The 13517-nt window shown below is 44.2% G+C and overlaps 2 protein-coding genes across 2 annotated transcripts in view; both read left to right on the top strand.

Annotated features, from left to right (window-relative positions):
- Nucleotides 1-6130, top strand: part of ppp2r2ba (protein phosphatase 2, regulatory subunit B, beta a) — a 42519-nt gene extending 36389 nt beyond the window's left edge. The window contains exons 8-10 of the mRNA XM_080415239.1: nt 1877-1968; nt 2262-2385; nt 4836-6130. Of these exons, the coding sequence (XP_080271365.1) occupies nt 1877-1968; nt 2262-2385; nt 4836-4991 (372 nt within the window). The 3' untranslated portion in view covers nt 4992-6130. The remainder of the gene's footprint in view (nt 1-1876; nt 1969-2261; nt 2386-4835) is intronic.
- A 3015-nt stretch (nt 6131-9145) lies between these two features.
- On the top strand, nt 9146-10447 carry gpr151 (G protein-coupled receptor 151; the record flags this gene model as incomplete). The annotated part of the gene is made up of 1 exon (XM_080416548.1): nt 9146-10447. The coding sequence occupies one exon, from the start codon at nt 9146-9148 to the stop codon at nt 10445-10447; it is 1302 nt and encodes a 433-aa protein (XP_080272674.1).
- Nucleotides 10448-13517: the final 3070 nt, after the last annotated feature.

Genomic DNA, 13517 nt, shown 5'->3' with positions numbered 1-13517 from the left:
TGAATTCATGGATATTTTTTAATTTTTGTCGCATTCCTAAGCCAATAATTTGATGACCGGCAGCGGTTCCGGTAGGAGACACAAAGAGTATCCTTTGTATCTCCTACCAGAACCGCTGCCTACCAGTCCGCTGGTCATCAAATTATTGGCTTAGGAATGCGACAAAAACAAAAAAATATTATTTTTTGGGTGAACTATCCCTGTAAGACACTTTACATAATAGAGCAGAGACCTGATGTTTTACCCAAGAGCTAGCATTTGACGACAGTGGCGAGGAAAAAGCTTGAGAGAAAGAAATCTCGAGCAGAACCAGGCTCTAGGGTGGGTGGCCATCTGAGAGAGAGAGAGAGAGAGAGAGAGAGAGAGAGAGAGAGAGAGAGAGAGAGAGAGAGAGAGAGAGAGAGAGAGAGAGAGGGGGGTGGGGACACAAAGATGGAGGACAACAACAACAACAACAACAATAATAAATTATTATTATTATTATTATTATTATTATAATAAGAATAAGGTCCTCACTCCTTGGGGTGTTTTTGGTCACTGTATTTGCACATATGTGAAATTTGTCCCATTCTAGGAGTGAGCAGCCGTTGGTTGTTAGCCTTGCGTAGCCAGACTATATCACTGCGTGGATATGAGTCTGGTGCTTCCATGAGGACGTTTTTTTTTTCCCAAGGGGCGGGATCAAAACAATGGCCCTCGACGCAATTGGTTAGACCTACAACCAACTGCCAATTACAGTCTCCCATATTCGAATACTGGGCCCTGATTGGTCACCCACGTCTTCTGGAGCAGGAAATGGATTCTCTATGGAGCGGTGCCAGACCCAAATCGCAGAGTGCAATTTTTTTTTGCGCTCACAGATTCGTCTGGTCCCAGGCTAGTTGGTTGTAGCGCTCAGGGAGCAGTTAGGGTTAAGTGTCTCGCTCACCACATGTGAGGCTTGGAATCGAACCTGGGACCTTTGCCTTCCCAGGCGGGCTCTCTAACCATTCAGCTATGGCCGCCCAATAATAGCAGCTATAATAACAATCCGCAGTCGTATTCCATTGAGACCCTCGATCCACAGCCGGGGGTCACACTCCATGGGAGCCTGCCAAACAAGAAAGCACGAAAAAGCAGAGGAAGTTGAGTTGGTGACATTCATTGATGGGACATGAATGCACACAGATGGAGAGAGGGAACATTAAAGAGGAAGGAGATGAGACAGAATAAGGAGAGATACAACTAAGATTCAATAATACAAATAATTTAATAAGGATAAACAAGTAGGGGGGCACAGGGGCGCAGTCGGTAGCGCTGTCGCCTCACAGTTAGAAGGTCCTGGGTTCGATTCCCGCCGGGGACGCTGTTGGCGCTGGGGGCGTGTCCTCTCCTCCGCGTCATCAGTGCCCATACCCTAGGTGGGGTTGGCCAAAGGGCCTTTCTGTGGGGAGTTTGCATGTTCTCCCCGTGTCCCCTAGGGGAGGCCGGGGCGCCTGATGGAGGGGAAAGGAACTGGTTGGAATAACGTGTTCCTTCCATGCGCTACAGTACGTCCAACCAGAGAACCTCCCCCCTGTCAGGTGATAAGAAGTGGCTTCATGCATTGAAGGAGGCATGAGCTCAGTTCTGGGCTCTCCCTAGGCTGGCAGAGGGATAGTAGCGCCCAGGATTACATAGGCAATTGGCACTGGGTAGGAAAATATGGGTTACAAAATCGTGGGATAAAAAAAAGAATAAACAAGTAGTAAAAATAGAATACTTAAAGTCTGGACTTAACTATAATTGTAGGCATAGGTATCACTGTTCAGTGTGTGTGTGTGGTTATTATCACCATTTCTGACCTATCCCCCCAATCTGCATAATGGATAACATGCATTTGTCTTGTGTTTTCCAGGTTCATGACTATCTACGGGGTAAGCTGTGTTCCCTGTATGAGAACGACTGCATCTTTGACAAGTTTGAGTGTGTCTGGAACGGAACAGACAGGTGAGATCCGTTCATCATCTTTTCTATTCATCTATCTATCTATCTATCTATCTATCTATCTATCTATCTATTCATCAACTACATCCAACAAGCATCCATTAATTTACTATCTAACCATACTTATTCATCCACCAATCCATCCATTTATCAATTCACGGATAAATGATAAACAAGTGTTTTATCTCTCATCTCTCTCTCTCTCTCTCTCTCTCTCTCTCTCTCTCTCTCTCTCTCTCTCTCTCTCTCTCTCTCTCTCTCTCTCTCTCTCTCTCTCTCTTTCTCTCTCTCTCTAGTGTGATAATGACCGGCTCCTATAACAACTTCTTCCGGATGTTTGATCGGAACACCAAACGTGACGTCACATTGGAAGCGTCCAGGGAGAACAGCAAACCCAGAGCCATCCTCAAACCACGCAAGGTACCACAGTCTGCATTAACAGTGTCACCTTCCTTTAAGTTACCACAGCCTGTATCAACTCTGTCACCTTCCTTTAAGTTACCACAGTCTGTATCAAGACTGTCACCTTCCTTTAAGTTACCACAGTCTGTATCAAGACTGTCACCTTCCTTTAGGTTACCACAGTCTGTATCAAGACTGTCACCTTCCTTTAAGTAACCACAGTCTGTATCAAGACTGTCACCTTCCTTTAAGTTACCACAGTCTGTATCAACTCTGTCACCTTCCTTTAAGTTACCACAGTCTGTATCAAGACTGTCACCTTCCTTTAGGTTACCACAGTCTGTATCAAGACTGTCACCTTCCTTTAAGTTACCACAGTCTGTATCAAGACTGTCACCTTCCTTTAGGTTACCACTGTCTGTATCAAGACTGTCACCTTCCTTTAGGTTACCACAGTCTGTATCAAGACTGTCACCTTCCTTTAAGTTACCACAGTCTGTATCAAGACTGTCACCTTCCTTTAAGTTACCACAGTCTGTATCAACTCTGTCACCTTCCTTTAAGTTACCACAGTCTGTATCAAGACTGTCACCTTCCTTTAGGTTACCACAGTCTGTATCAAGACTGTCACCTTCCTTTAGGTTACCACAGTCTGTATCAAGACTGTCACCTTCCTTTAAGTTACCACAGTCTGTATCAAGACTGTCACCTTCCTTTAAGTAACCACACCCTGTATCAACTCTGTCACCTTCCTTTAAGTTACCACAGTCTGTATCAAGACTGTCACCTTCCTTTAGGTTACCACAGTCTGTATCAAGACTGTCACCTTCCTTTAAGTTACCACAGTCTGTATCAAGACTGTCACCTTCCTTTAGGTTACCACTGTCTGTATCAAGACTGTCACCTTCCTTTAGGTTACCACAGTCTGTATCAAGACTGTCACCTTCCTTTAAGTTACCACAGTCTGTATCAAGACTGTCACCTTCCTTTAAGTTACCACAGTCTGTATCAACTCTGTCACCTTCCTTTAAGTTACCACAGTCTGTATCAAGACTGTCACCTTCCTTTAGGTTACCACAGTCTGTATCAAGACTGTCACCTTCCTTTAGGTTACCACAGTCTGTATCAAGACTGTCACCTTCCTTTAAGTTACCACAGTCTGTATCAAGACTGTCACCTTCCTTTAAGTAACCACACCCTGTATCAACTCTGTCACCTTCCTTTAAGTTACCACAGTCTGTATCAAGACTGTCACCTTCCTTTAGGTTACCACAGTCTGCATCAAGACTGTATGCTAGAACTGTAATATCATGGTACATAAAAGCAATAAGCCCCAAGAGGTCATGGTTTACAGTGATATACAACTGCTGAGAGGCATAAACCCTCTTAGCAGTTCTACACTCACAGTAAACCACGGCCTTGCATGGCTTATTGCTTTAATAATATGGTTACCAACCTTGTTAACATGAACATCATAGACATATATGCCTATTAAAACAGTTTTAAGAACGATTCCCCTACAGCAATACTTTCTACAAGAAAGTAGTCCTTGCGACTTCCTGCACAAACAAGGAAATAGTTATGCAAATGCATGAAAGGTCCCTAACTGTGATAGTTATAAACACTCTGTTGTAAATATGAAACAAATCAATATTGAGCAACCTCATGACCTATTTCTCACCTAGAATGTTATCAGAAGCTGTTAGAATTCTTTACTGAGCATTTTACAACGGCTTTGAACATGGCTCAGCCAATCATAATCAAGGACTGGAACTATCCTCATGCTAAGGGTGTGTCAACAACAGATTTGAACCTGTAACATCTTAAACGATGGGCTGTGGGTCAACAGGCTTCTCCAAAATGTGTGATAAGGACTGGATAATCTGGACCCAATAGTTAATAGCAAATGTTGGGGAATTCCAAAAACACACACCCCATCCCAAGTATATGGAGAACTTTACTTTAGAGAAATGTAATCTATTCACGTTAATCACTTGAACCGTAGCATCCCTATTCTGGGTATGTTGTAATAGGCGAACATTCGCAGATTCACAGATCTACAAGCTCACAATGAATCGTGTTGCGACACGTTGTGAGCTTGTAGATCAGGCTATTTTCGGCCAAGAGATTTGGCGTAGAGGGAAAAAAGGCGTGGGCCAAGGATAGACCCCTGGGGGACATCGGTCAACGGAGTATGTAGGGTTTAAGAGGTTAAACTGCAACAACCCATGCTTTACAAAGGCTTGGGCCTTTGTAAAAATTCCATCCTGATTCAAGACTGAGTCTATATCTATCTATTCCAGATGAATGTCTGGCCTTCTTGAAAAGTCATGTTAATAAAAATAGGAATCCATTGAAACGGAAGTACAAACCTCAGGGCAAATCTTTGTTTGCACTGATGATTGAAACAGGGGCATGTGAGCACGTTTGAAAGCTATGCGCTGAGCTGTGCGTTGGTTGTCCTCCAGGTTTGCGTGGGCGGGAAGCGTCGCAAGGATGAGATCAGCGTTGACAGCCTGGACTTCAGCAAAAAGATCCTCCACACCACCTGGCACCCCCAGGAGAACATCATCGCCGTGGCAGCCACCAACAACCTCTACATCTTCCAGGACAAGGTCAACTAGAGGGCAGACCCTGCCCCTCGCTGACCCCTGACCCCACGCTTGAGGGGGCCAAAGGGAGAGGTGGAGAAGGAAGGAGAGACAGAGAGAGTGTGTTGGAGAGAAATGAACTCCCTGGTAAATACATCCTCCTCTCCTCTCCTCATGTCTATAGTTGCAGTTGGTCTCAAGTTACACTTCTCTGCCGAGGATATGCAGAGTTTTCCGGAAAAGGGGCGTATCCAGTGACTGAATGGGTATTTCATGGTTTCAGACTGGGACAGCGTGAATGCTGGGAAAGCAGGAAATAACGGGACACAAGCTGGAGACACGGCTTGAAGAACAAAAACACGTACCCCTAAAAGAACAGAACGGAAACAATAGACAACCACCGCACAAGCTGCTCCTTTTCCTCAGTTTGACTTGTGATTTTAAGTTATCTATAGCTGCGCGGACACACTGGAGGAGGAATGCTGGGTATTCATGCAACAAGCAGGATTGCTGGATGAATATTATCATGTAGCAGTCCTCTGCAACCTCCTCCCCATGAAAATAAAACCATGGGTTTGGATTGGAGAGCAGTGAACATAGAGCACACAGACAGGCAGACAGACAGACAGAAAGACAGACAGTCACGCCAACACGATGGCGGCTTCTTGTCACATAGCAACAGTGCCCTCTGTTTTTCAATCTGCACATGCCAACGCGCATGCATGTGACCAAGCCCCCAGGAGAAGCTATTGGACAGTCCAAAAACTGTGTCTGCAGAGCCCCCTGGTGGACAGACTGTTATACTCTGAACCCTGAATCCAGACTTTTCTTGGTAGCACTGTAAGTGAGAGAGATTTCTAAGCCCTGTTATACTTAGTTGCATTACTGTGTCACGCGACAAAAAAATTGCAGGTCTAATAGATGTGCTGTTTTTGGTGCCCGACACTGGCACGCAACTAAGTATAAATCAAGAATTGTTGTTTCTGCCTGTGAAACGATGACCGACGCGGTTTCACTTCTTGTTGTTTCGTGTCTCCCGCGACGAGAGCACTGTAGTCAATGTGAATGCGGCCCCTCCCAGGCCGGACGGTCAACCGTTTTGATTTAATGCTGTTATTATTTTATTGAGTCCTTCTCTTGGTCATTATTAATGATTCTGTTTTCGAAGATGTGGTGCCTTCTTTTGGTATGTGGGGGTTTGATGTAAAGGGTGGGACTGGGTGGGGGGGTTGGTGGGGTCGTTGTGGGTGGGTGGGACGGGTGGGATGGGCAGAGGGACCGAGTACAAAGCAGGAGTGTGAATGTTTATAAATTAAAATGTAACTTAGGAACCCCCCCCCCCCCTCTCTACACAAAATGTAACTTAAAACAATGTATAAAGAATTCTACTCCAGTTCCACTTGGAGAAGTGCTTTCGGCTGCATACAGCTCTGGTTTATAGGCTTATGAGTCCAAGGTTGAACCCAAATCTGAATCATTCCCTCTTTCTCTTCCCGTCTGTGTATGGTCAAGCTCCAGCATTGTTCTGCTGTCGTCTAGCTAGCTTATTGTCAAACATACAGTTCATACTTTGTAGAACATGAGCAAAGGTCTTCTCCGAATCAGCAGCTGATTCTGCATACATGACATGCAACAGAAAGCATTTATTTCAGTAGAATTTCAAGCGAGTTTGTCACCGGTTCGCCTGTTCATCCTTTGTTTTATTCAACACAAAATATGAACAAATGTAAGCAGTGTGAATCGCTGTATGAAAAAAAAAAAGGAATGTGTTTTTAAAGTCACCGGAAGTCGTCTGCTGAATGCTGTGTGCTGGATGTGGTCCCCAAATCACCCCGGTTACTCAGAAAATATTCTGTGTGCTACTGTATGTACTGTATGTTTCCCAGTAAACCAGCTTTCAGATGCATGATGTCCCAAACAGACAGAGTGAGGATGTATTGTGATTAGGAAGAAGCAATCTAATTTTGTCCCGATGTACAGTATGCAAAGTGACTCCTCCCGTCTCAAACTGCACTCCATCTTATAGAACCAATTTGAACCAGTATTTAAACCGCTTAGCAGAATAACATTGTTGCCACTCGGTCTGAATCCCTTGAACGTTGGAGTTCATTTGGGTAGTCCTTCACAAATGACCTGTAGAAGATGAAGCCCCATAGAAAAATAAATATTTTGTATCGCATAATCTTGGACGTCAACTCTAAATCTGTTGGCATAACGTAATGTTAGCGTAGGTGTTGCATGTGTCGCGTTTTGATTAATGAAGCTGACCGCCTGCGTATAGTCATTGAACACATCTCTACAGGTCATCATGAGGAACTATGCAATTGAAAGCTCCGCTCTCCGGTCGCTCCCATATAGTAGCCTGTTTTCAGTGGACTTGTTTTCAGGCCAGGCCCGGCGTCACGGGGGGGCGTGAGGGGGCGACGGGCCCCAAACCGGACCATCTCTCCCCCTAAGTCAATACTGCCAGTTAAAAAAACAAACCTTCTGGTACTTTTTACCCCTTTGTTGGCTTGCGCCGGGCCTGTTTCAGGCTATTGTGGTATATACCCATCTATGTTTAACTGAAGAAAGTAGGGAGTTGAGTTTTAAGCACTCATCTCTGACCAGTGTGGTGACCCCCTCCCCCTTACATATTGCTTGACCACTTTGAACCTGGAGTCCCTATTTTGGCCTTTCAAAAACGTTAAAACCGATAAATAAATTTAAAAATGTATAATAATAAAATCGTTTTTAGTCCAACAATGTTGCCCACCGAAAATAGCTGTTCCACGAGCTCACTGAGCTTGTGGATCAGCTATTTTTGATGACACCGTCTGTATGAAGGTTTATAAATCAGGCGTATGTGAGACAGGGAAGGGCTTGTCTGAGATCAGTGCCGAGAGGCAGAAACTCCCATATTAGGCGAGGGGACAAGGGACTGGGGTCGATGCTGTGAAATCAGGGAATTAGAAAGTGTGATTCCTTTGAACGGTAATGTCTTCTAAACAACCTCCTTTGTGAAACTTCTAATTGAAAATAAAAAAATGAAAAACTTTTATAGCTCAGAATGTATTGAAATGCAATTAATTAATTTCCATGCAGTCTTTATGCTTACTGGATTTTTCTTTGAATAATAAAAAAAAGAATAAAGATGTGCAAGTTCACCTCCTGCTTTATGGATTTATTCTGTTTACTCCAACTGAGGTGAAAAATATCTGTTTTGTATGCTTCCTACAGTATGTATTTCATCAAGACGTCTTTTTCAGTACTTTCTGGTAGAACAAGAGCGCCCTCATGTGGATGAAAAGTGAATTGGACAAGTGTGTTGGTCCTAACTTTAAAACTTTGAGTTGCACCGAGTTGATTCACTCTCCATGTTCACTATTCCACAAGTCAAATATTTTTTGTCTTTTTAGAAAATGCAGAATGGAACTATCCGGAGACTAGTCTGGGGATCTTATTAATTTGTATATTCATTTTTGGGAGGACGAAAATCACAAGCAAGTTTTTTTCTATGTTTGGTTCAAGTTGAACATATACATTATACTAAGATCCCCAGACCCTTACCTCCGCAAACGTCTGAATAAATGAACAAGCCATCCTCCCTTTACAGAACATACAGGCATCATGTCTTGTTTACAATAAATGATTCCAGATTGTGACTGTCACACTGGCTTAGCATATGGTTAAAACATGATGCCTTTATTATAGACATGATTAAACATTGTAAACCTAAGTGCTTACTGAGAAACAATGTAGGCCTATTACATTGTTAAAATAATTTCACAAACATCCGCAGCAAATCCAATGTAATAGCATGTCATGCTGGGCATGTAATTGCAGGGTTTTTCAAATGGTCCCAGTGCGACTGTAGATGATGTTACCCGTCGGCTGGGAATAGCTGCTGTCAATCAAACAGTGTCTTTATAACCGCGTGCACACAGACAAGCCCGGAGACAGACAGACGCCAGCGCTGCTGCGATCGCTGATCATCCATCCATTTGTTCTCTGATGTGATTATTACTACCAGAGTTTCTGAGGTTACATTTTCTAGTTGCGTAATTTATTTTTAAATAGGCCTACTCTAAATCTGCTGGTGGGATCCTTATACAGAGCTTTTACTGCATTCTTTTTTATGTTCAATTCGTGGCTACCTTTGACTCAGTCTCTATTAGTTATCCAAGTCCTCCGTGTCTTGGGCTGAGATGGACAAGCTCTCCAGTGGGACCAACATGACTGTGGTGAACAGCTCCATCGACAGGTGGCCCTTCAACGAGCGGGGCTTCAGCGAGCACCTGGACCCCTTAGAGCTGAAGATACTCGTACCGGCCGTACTGGGGGTCATCTGCATCTTGGGCCTGGCGTGCAACCTCACCGCCATGGGCATCCTGGTCTACTGCGCTCACAAGGGCAAAGTCTCTCTCATCAACTCCCTCATCTTCAACCTGATGTTCGCTGACGCGCTGGTGCTGACGTTCGCCGCGCCGTTCCGAGCCGCCGCCTACTCCGAGGCCAGCTGGAGGCTGGGCTGGGCCGTGTGCAAGACGGCCGACTGGTTCCTTCAGTCCTGCATGGCAGCAAAGAGCTTCACGGTGGCGATCATGGCCAAAGCCTGCTACCGCTACGTCTCCCACCCGGGAAAGCAGGTCAGCATCCGCATGGGTTCCATCCTGGTGGTGCTGATGTTCATCTGGACGTCCGCCTGCTTCGTCACCATGCCGCACTGGCTGTTCGCCGCGCTGCAGAGGGACGAGAGTCGGGGGCTGGTGTGCGTGATGGCCGTCCCCCCCAAGGCCAGCGACTTCATGTCGGCGTACGTGAAGGCGTACCCCCTGGCGGTTTACTGCGCGCCGCTGAGCGTCTCCCTGCTGTATTTCTGGAAGGCATACGGCCGCTGCCAGCAGCGCTCCAGCAAAACCCAGAACCTCCGCACGCAGATCAGGTCCCGCAAGCTCACCCTGATGCTCTTCAGCCTCACCGTCGCCATGGCGATCCTCTGGCTGCCGCAGTGGGTGGTGTGGGTGTGGGAGAGGCATCTGGCGGAGAGAGAGAGCGAGGGTGCTCATCCCTTCCTCCGCCCTCCTCCCCTCCTCCTCTCCCTCTCCTCTCAGTTGCTCACCTTCTCCCTGTCGCTGGTGAATCCCATCATCGTCCTCTCCCTCTCCGAGGAGTTCCGAGAGGGCTTCCGCGGGCTGTTCAGGCGGCTCACGTTCCGCCAGCAGCATCCACCGAGGCCGGGACCCCACACCCCGACCTCTCAGCGGGCGCCTCGCCCCAGACCGGAGTCATCCTCGCACCCGCCCAGAGGGGACCGGGCCCTCCGTTTGAGCTTGGGGCACGGTCCCAGGAGGGAGGCCCAACCGAAGGTGGAGCAAGTGGTACGAGTGGATGCAGATGGGATTGTCTTACCTGATGTGGAGCAGTTCTGGCACGAGAGAGAGACGACGCTGACGGACGAAAACGACCCGGTGCCCTGGGAGCACCAGGACAAACGGGGGACAAAGTAACAGAGAGGTGAAACCGTTCGATTGCAAACGCAGTGCATGTCTACTCATCTTGTTATTGGAGTCTTCAACTTTATAATATTGTTACATGACCAGTATTCTGTAAACTGTGTTTATGATGTTTTTCAAAGGTAAGATGTGCTGAATACATAATATAGTAGAAGAGCAGTGTCTTACGGTATGGTAATAATGTGGTCCTGGATTTAATTGTTTTATGCAGAACATTTGTAATACTGTATGCCTTTGCGTGGCGCACAGTCAAATCTGTGCACCAATGAAATCGGTTCATTAATTCCGAGAGTGTAAAATGGACGTGTAAATGACACTCCAGATTTGATTAAAGCTGCACTATGTAACTTTCCTCTTTTACCCCAGATTTGAACCCGGTTTCCTGCGCAATTGCAGCTGAAGCTATTGCTGAGCTAATAGAGCCTGCTTGCTTGCTCAGGGGATACATTTAATCTTGACCATCAGGTCAAAATTTGCGTCAGATCCTGTGTCTAGGTGAGACATGACCTTTGATACGGTCTAAATGTCTCAAGAGAAGAGCAGGGAGACAAAATACAACCACCCCAATTGTATAAGTTATATTGTTTTAACATACTCTACAATACAGATTTGACAAAATCATATTTTATTCATTAAAAAAAGTTACACAGTGCCCCTTTAACACCAAATTAAATTAATCAAGAAATGAACCTGCACACTGGATTTTTACTGTGCTTTGATAGCTGTAAATAAAAGTATATCAGCAAAGGTGCATGATTATAATATAATGTAGATAAAAGAAAATACATTCTCAATATGCCATGGTGTGGCTGACCACTGAAACATCAACACTGCAGAATTTGTATTTATAAAGCCATCCTTGGTAAACTGCCCATGATGTACATAAACTCTTACGTTTTTATTCTTGCAAGGTAGTCACAATTTATGATCTCAGAAGTGCTTTGTACTCAGAAGTGCATTGTACCTTCTGTTCCAAATGAGGCAAGATTAGCTTGTTCCAGTGTTTGATTTGAAGAAGAAAAAAGAGAAGAAAAACAAGGAAAAAAGGAAAACAGAGGGGGAGATCATTACGACCCGTATTTTTTCTATTAAAAAAAACATCAAACATTTCTGAAATAAATATTGGATTCCCCACCCCCACCATCCCCTCCTGCAACTCCAACCCTCGCCTGTTCTATCACTTGTGCACCTTATACCCTCACTGGATAAGGCATAGGTTGATAGGTTGTCTATGACCTGCTCTTCCCTGTATTTCTTAATGCTGTGTAATGTGTTTCTTTTCTTTATATATATTGTTTAAAAAAACGTTTTAGTTTGTGTACTTTGTTGTTATTGTTGTTTTTGTCTGTTGTTTTATACTGCTTTAGCCCTGTCTTGGTCTCATTTGTGAGAGTGAATGAATTGAGTCAGTTCAGTTGAAACACAATGGAGATTGTGGCTGGCAGGAACACAAACACTCATGTCATCAGACAGTTTAAAGATTTAAAAATCTCAGAACTTTGGTAATGATTATTATTATTATTTTACCAATCTATATAGTAGAATATGTTAATACAATATAACTAGCACATATGCAAGTGAGTGGTGTGAGTCTCCCTCCTCTTCTATTGAGAACTGTACAGCCTGGTGTCTGTAGCACCTGGTACACCTACTGGTTGACAAGAAGCACTGCCTGAAGCTGAGCTTGGTTGGTCTCTCACGCAGGAAAAGCAGGGTTAGAATCCTGCATAAAAGCTTTAAGCTGAAGGTTTAAACTGAACAAATCAGTAATTGATGGGCTTCTCCTGTACACTGATGCAAACCACAAAGCATTTCCCACCGGTTATAGAAATGTATATTTTGAAATGTGATTTAGAGGTGGAAACTATGATTTTTGTATTTTATGTTTTTTACAACAACAGTTCCTGTGTTTCGTCTTCATTGCGTGTTTGGAGAAATGTTTTCAATAAAGGCTGTCCTGAAAAACACAACTTTCGTGAGGTCTACATTTCTCGCTCGTCGCAAAAAACAATATGGATGCAGGAGGCCTACTGTATATATCGCTGTCGGTCAGAAACCTTGTATGTCCAAAGCCCTTACTTTTCAGGTAATTGAAAAAAGATCTGTGTTCCAGTGTTTATTTATCCATTCATGAGTTGTCCTGACTGAACTGCTATACTTGCTCCTTTTTCCAACACTGTCACACGATGAAGTATGAAATAGAGCATTCATGTACTGTATGAAAAAAACATAAAAATATGAAATATGGAGATACAAGTTTGCTGCCCTACAGCGATGATTAAAAAAGTCAGTCTTTAAAACTATAATTTGGTACTTATTTTAATGAATAAAACAATGTGTATGGTTAATACAATATAACTAATAAATCTGCAGTGGTTTAAGCTCCCTACTCTTTAGAGCCTAGTGTCAGGTTACAGGTAGGATGACAAGTAGTACTGCCTTAAGCTCTTAAGTGCAATATCAACCCCTGGATAAGTGGGGATTATGTCTTGGAAAAATGTGATCTCTTGTGTGGGAGAACAGGGATCAAATCCTGGGTAGCACATAAAAGTAATAGATTTGCAGCAAATGTGTTAAAGGTACAGATTTAGCTGATCGGAGCTCATTCTGTAGTTTAGGGCAGTGGTCCTCAAAGTGGGAACCCCTTCAGGGACCCCCAGGAGTCCTTGAAGAGGTTCCAGGGGGTCCCCAGCTAAATGATTGATAGTTGGGAACAAAATGGACCCTTACAGGTCTGTAACTCTGAAAGGCTACAAATAGAATCAATTGGTTCCATTTGTATACACTCTGAGTTATGTCCGTGGCCTAATATACCAAAACTGGGGGTCCTTCACATTCAGAACCACTGGTTTAGGATATATATGAGAACAAATGCTTGATTCCCTCGACATTCATTTGGTTAATTAAATACATTTCCACTAGGCCACCCATTATAATTAATGCCCTGGACACTAATTACGGGTAAAGGGCTTCCCTTCAAAGACCCAGGGTGTCATTAAAGTGTGCCTATACCTCTATGGGGGTCTCATAAGGGATTCTCTTATTATTGATTTGAAAATGATAG

Source organism: Gymnoscopelus braueri (genome assembly GCF_963280865.1).
Source record: "Gymnoscopelus braueri genome assembly, chromosome: 20".
NCBI classification, from domain to species: domain Eukaryota; kingdom Metazoa; phylum Chordata; class Actinopteri; order Myctophiformes; family Myctophidae; genus Gymnoscopelus; species Gymnoscopelus braueri.
This window is presented reverse-complemented; position numbering and strand designations above follow the sequence as displayed.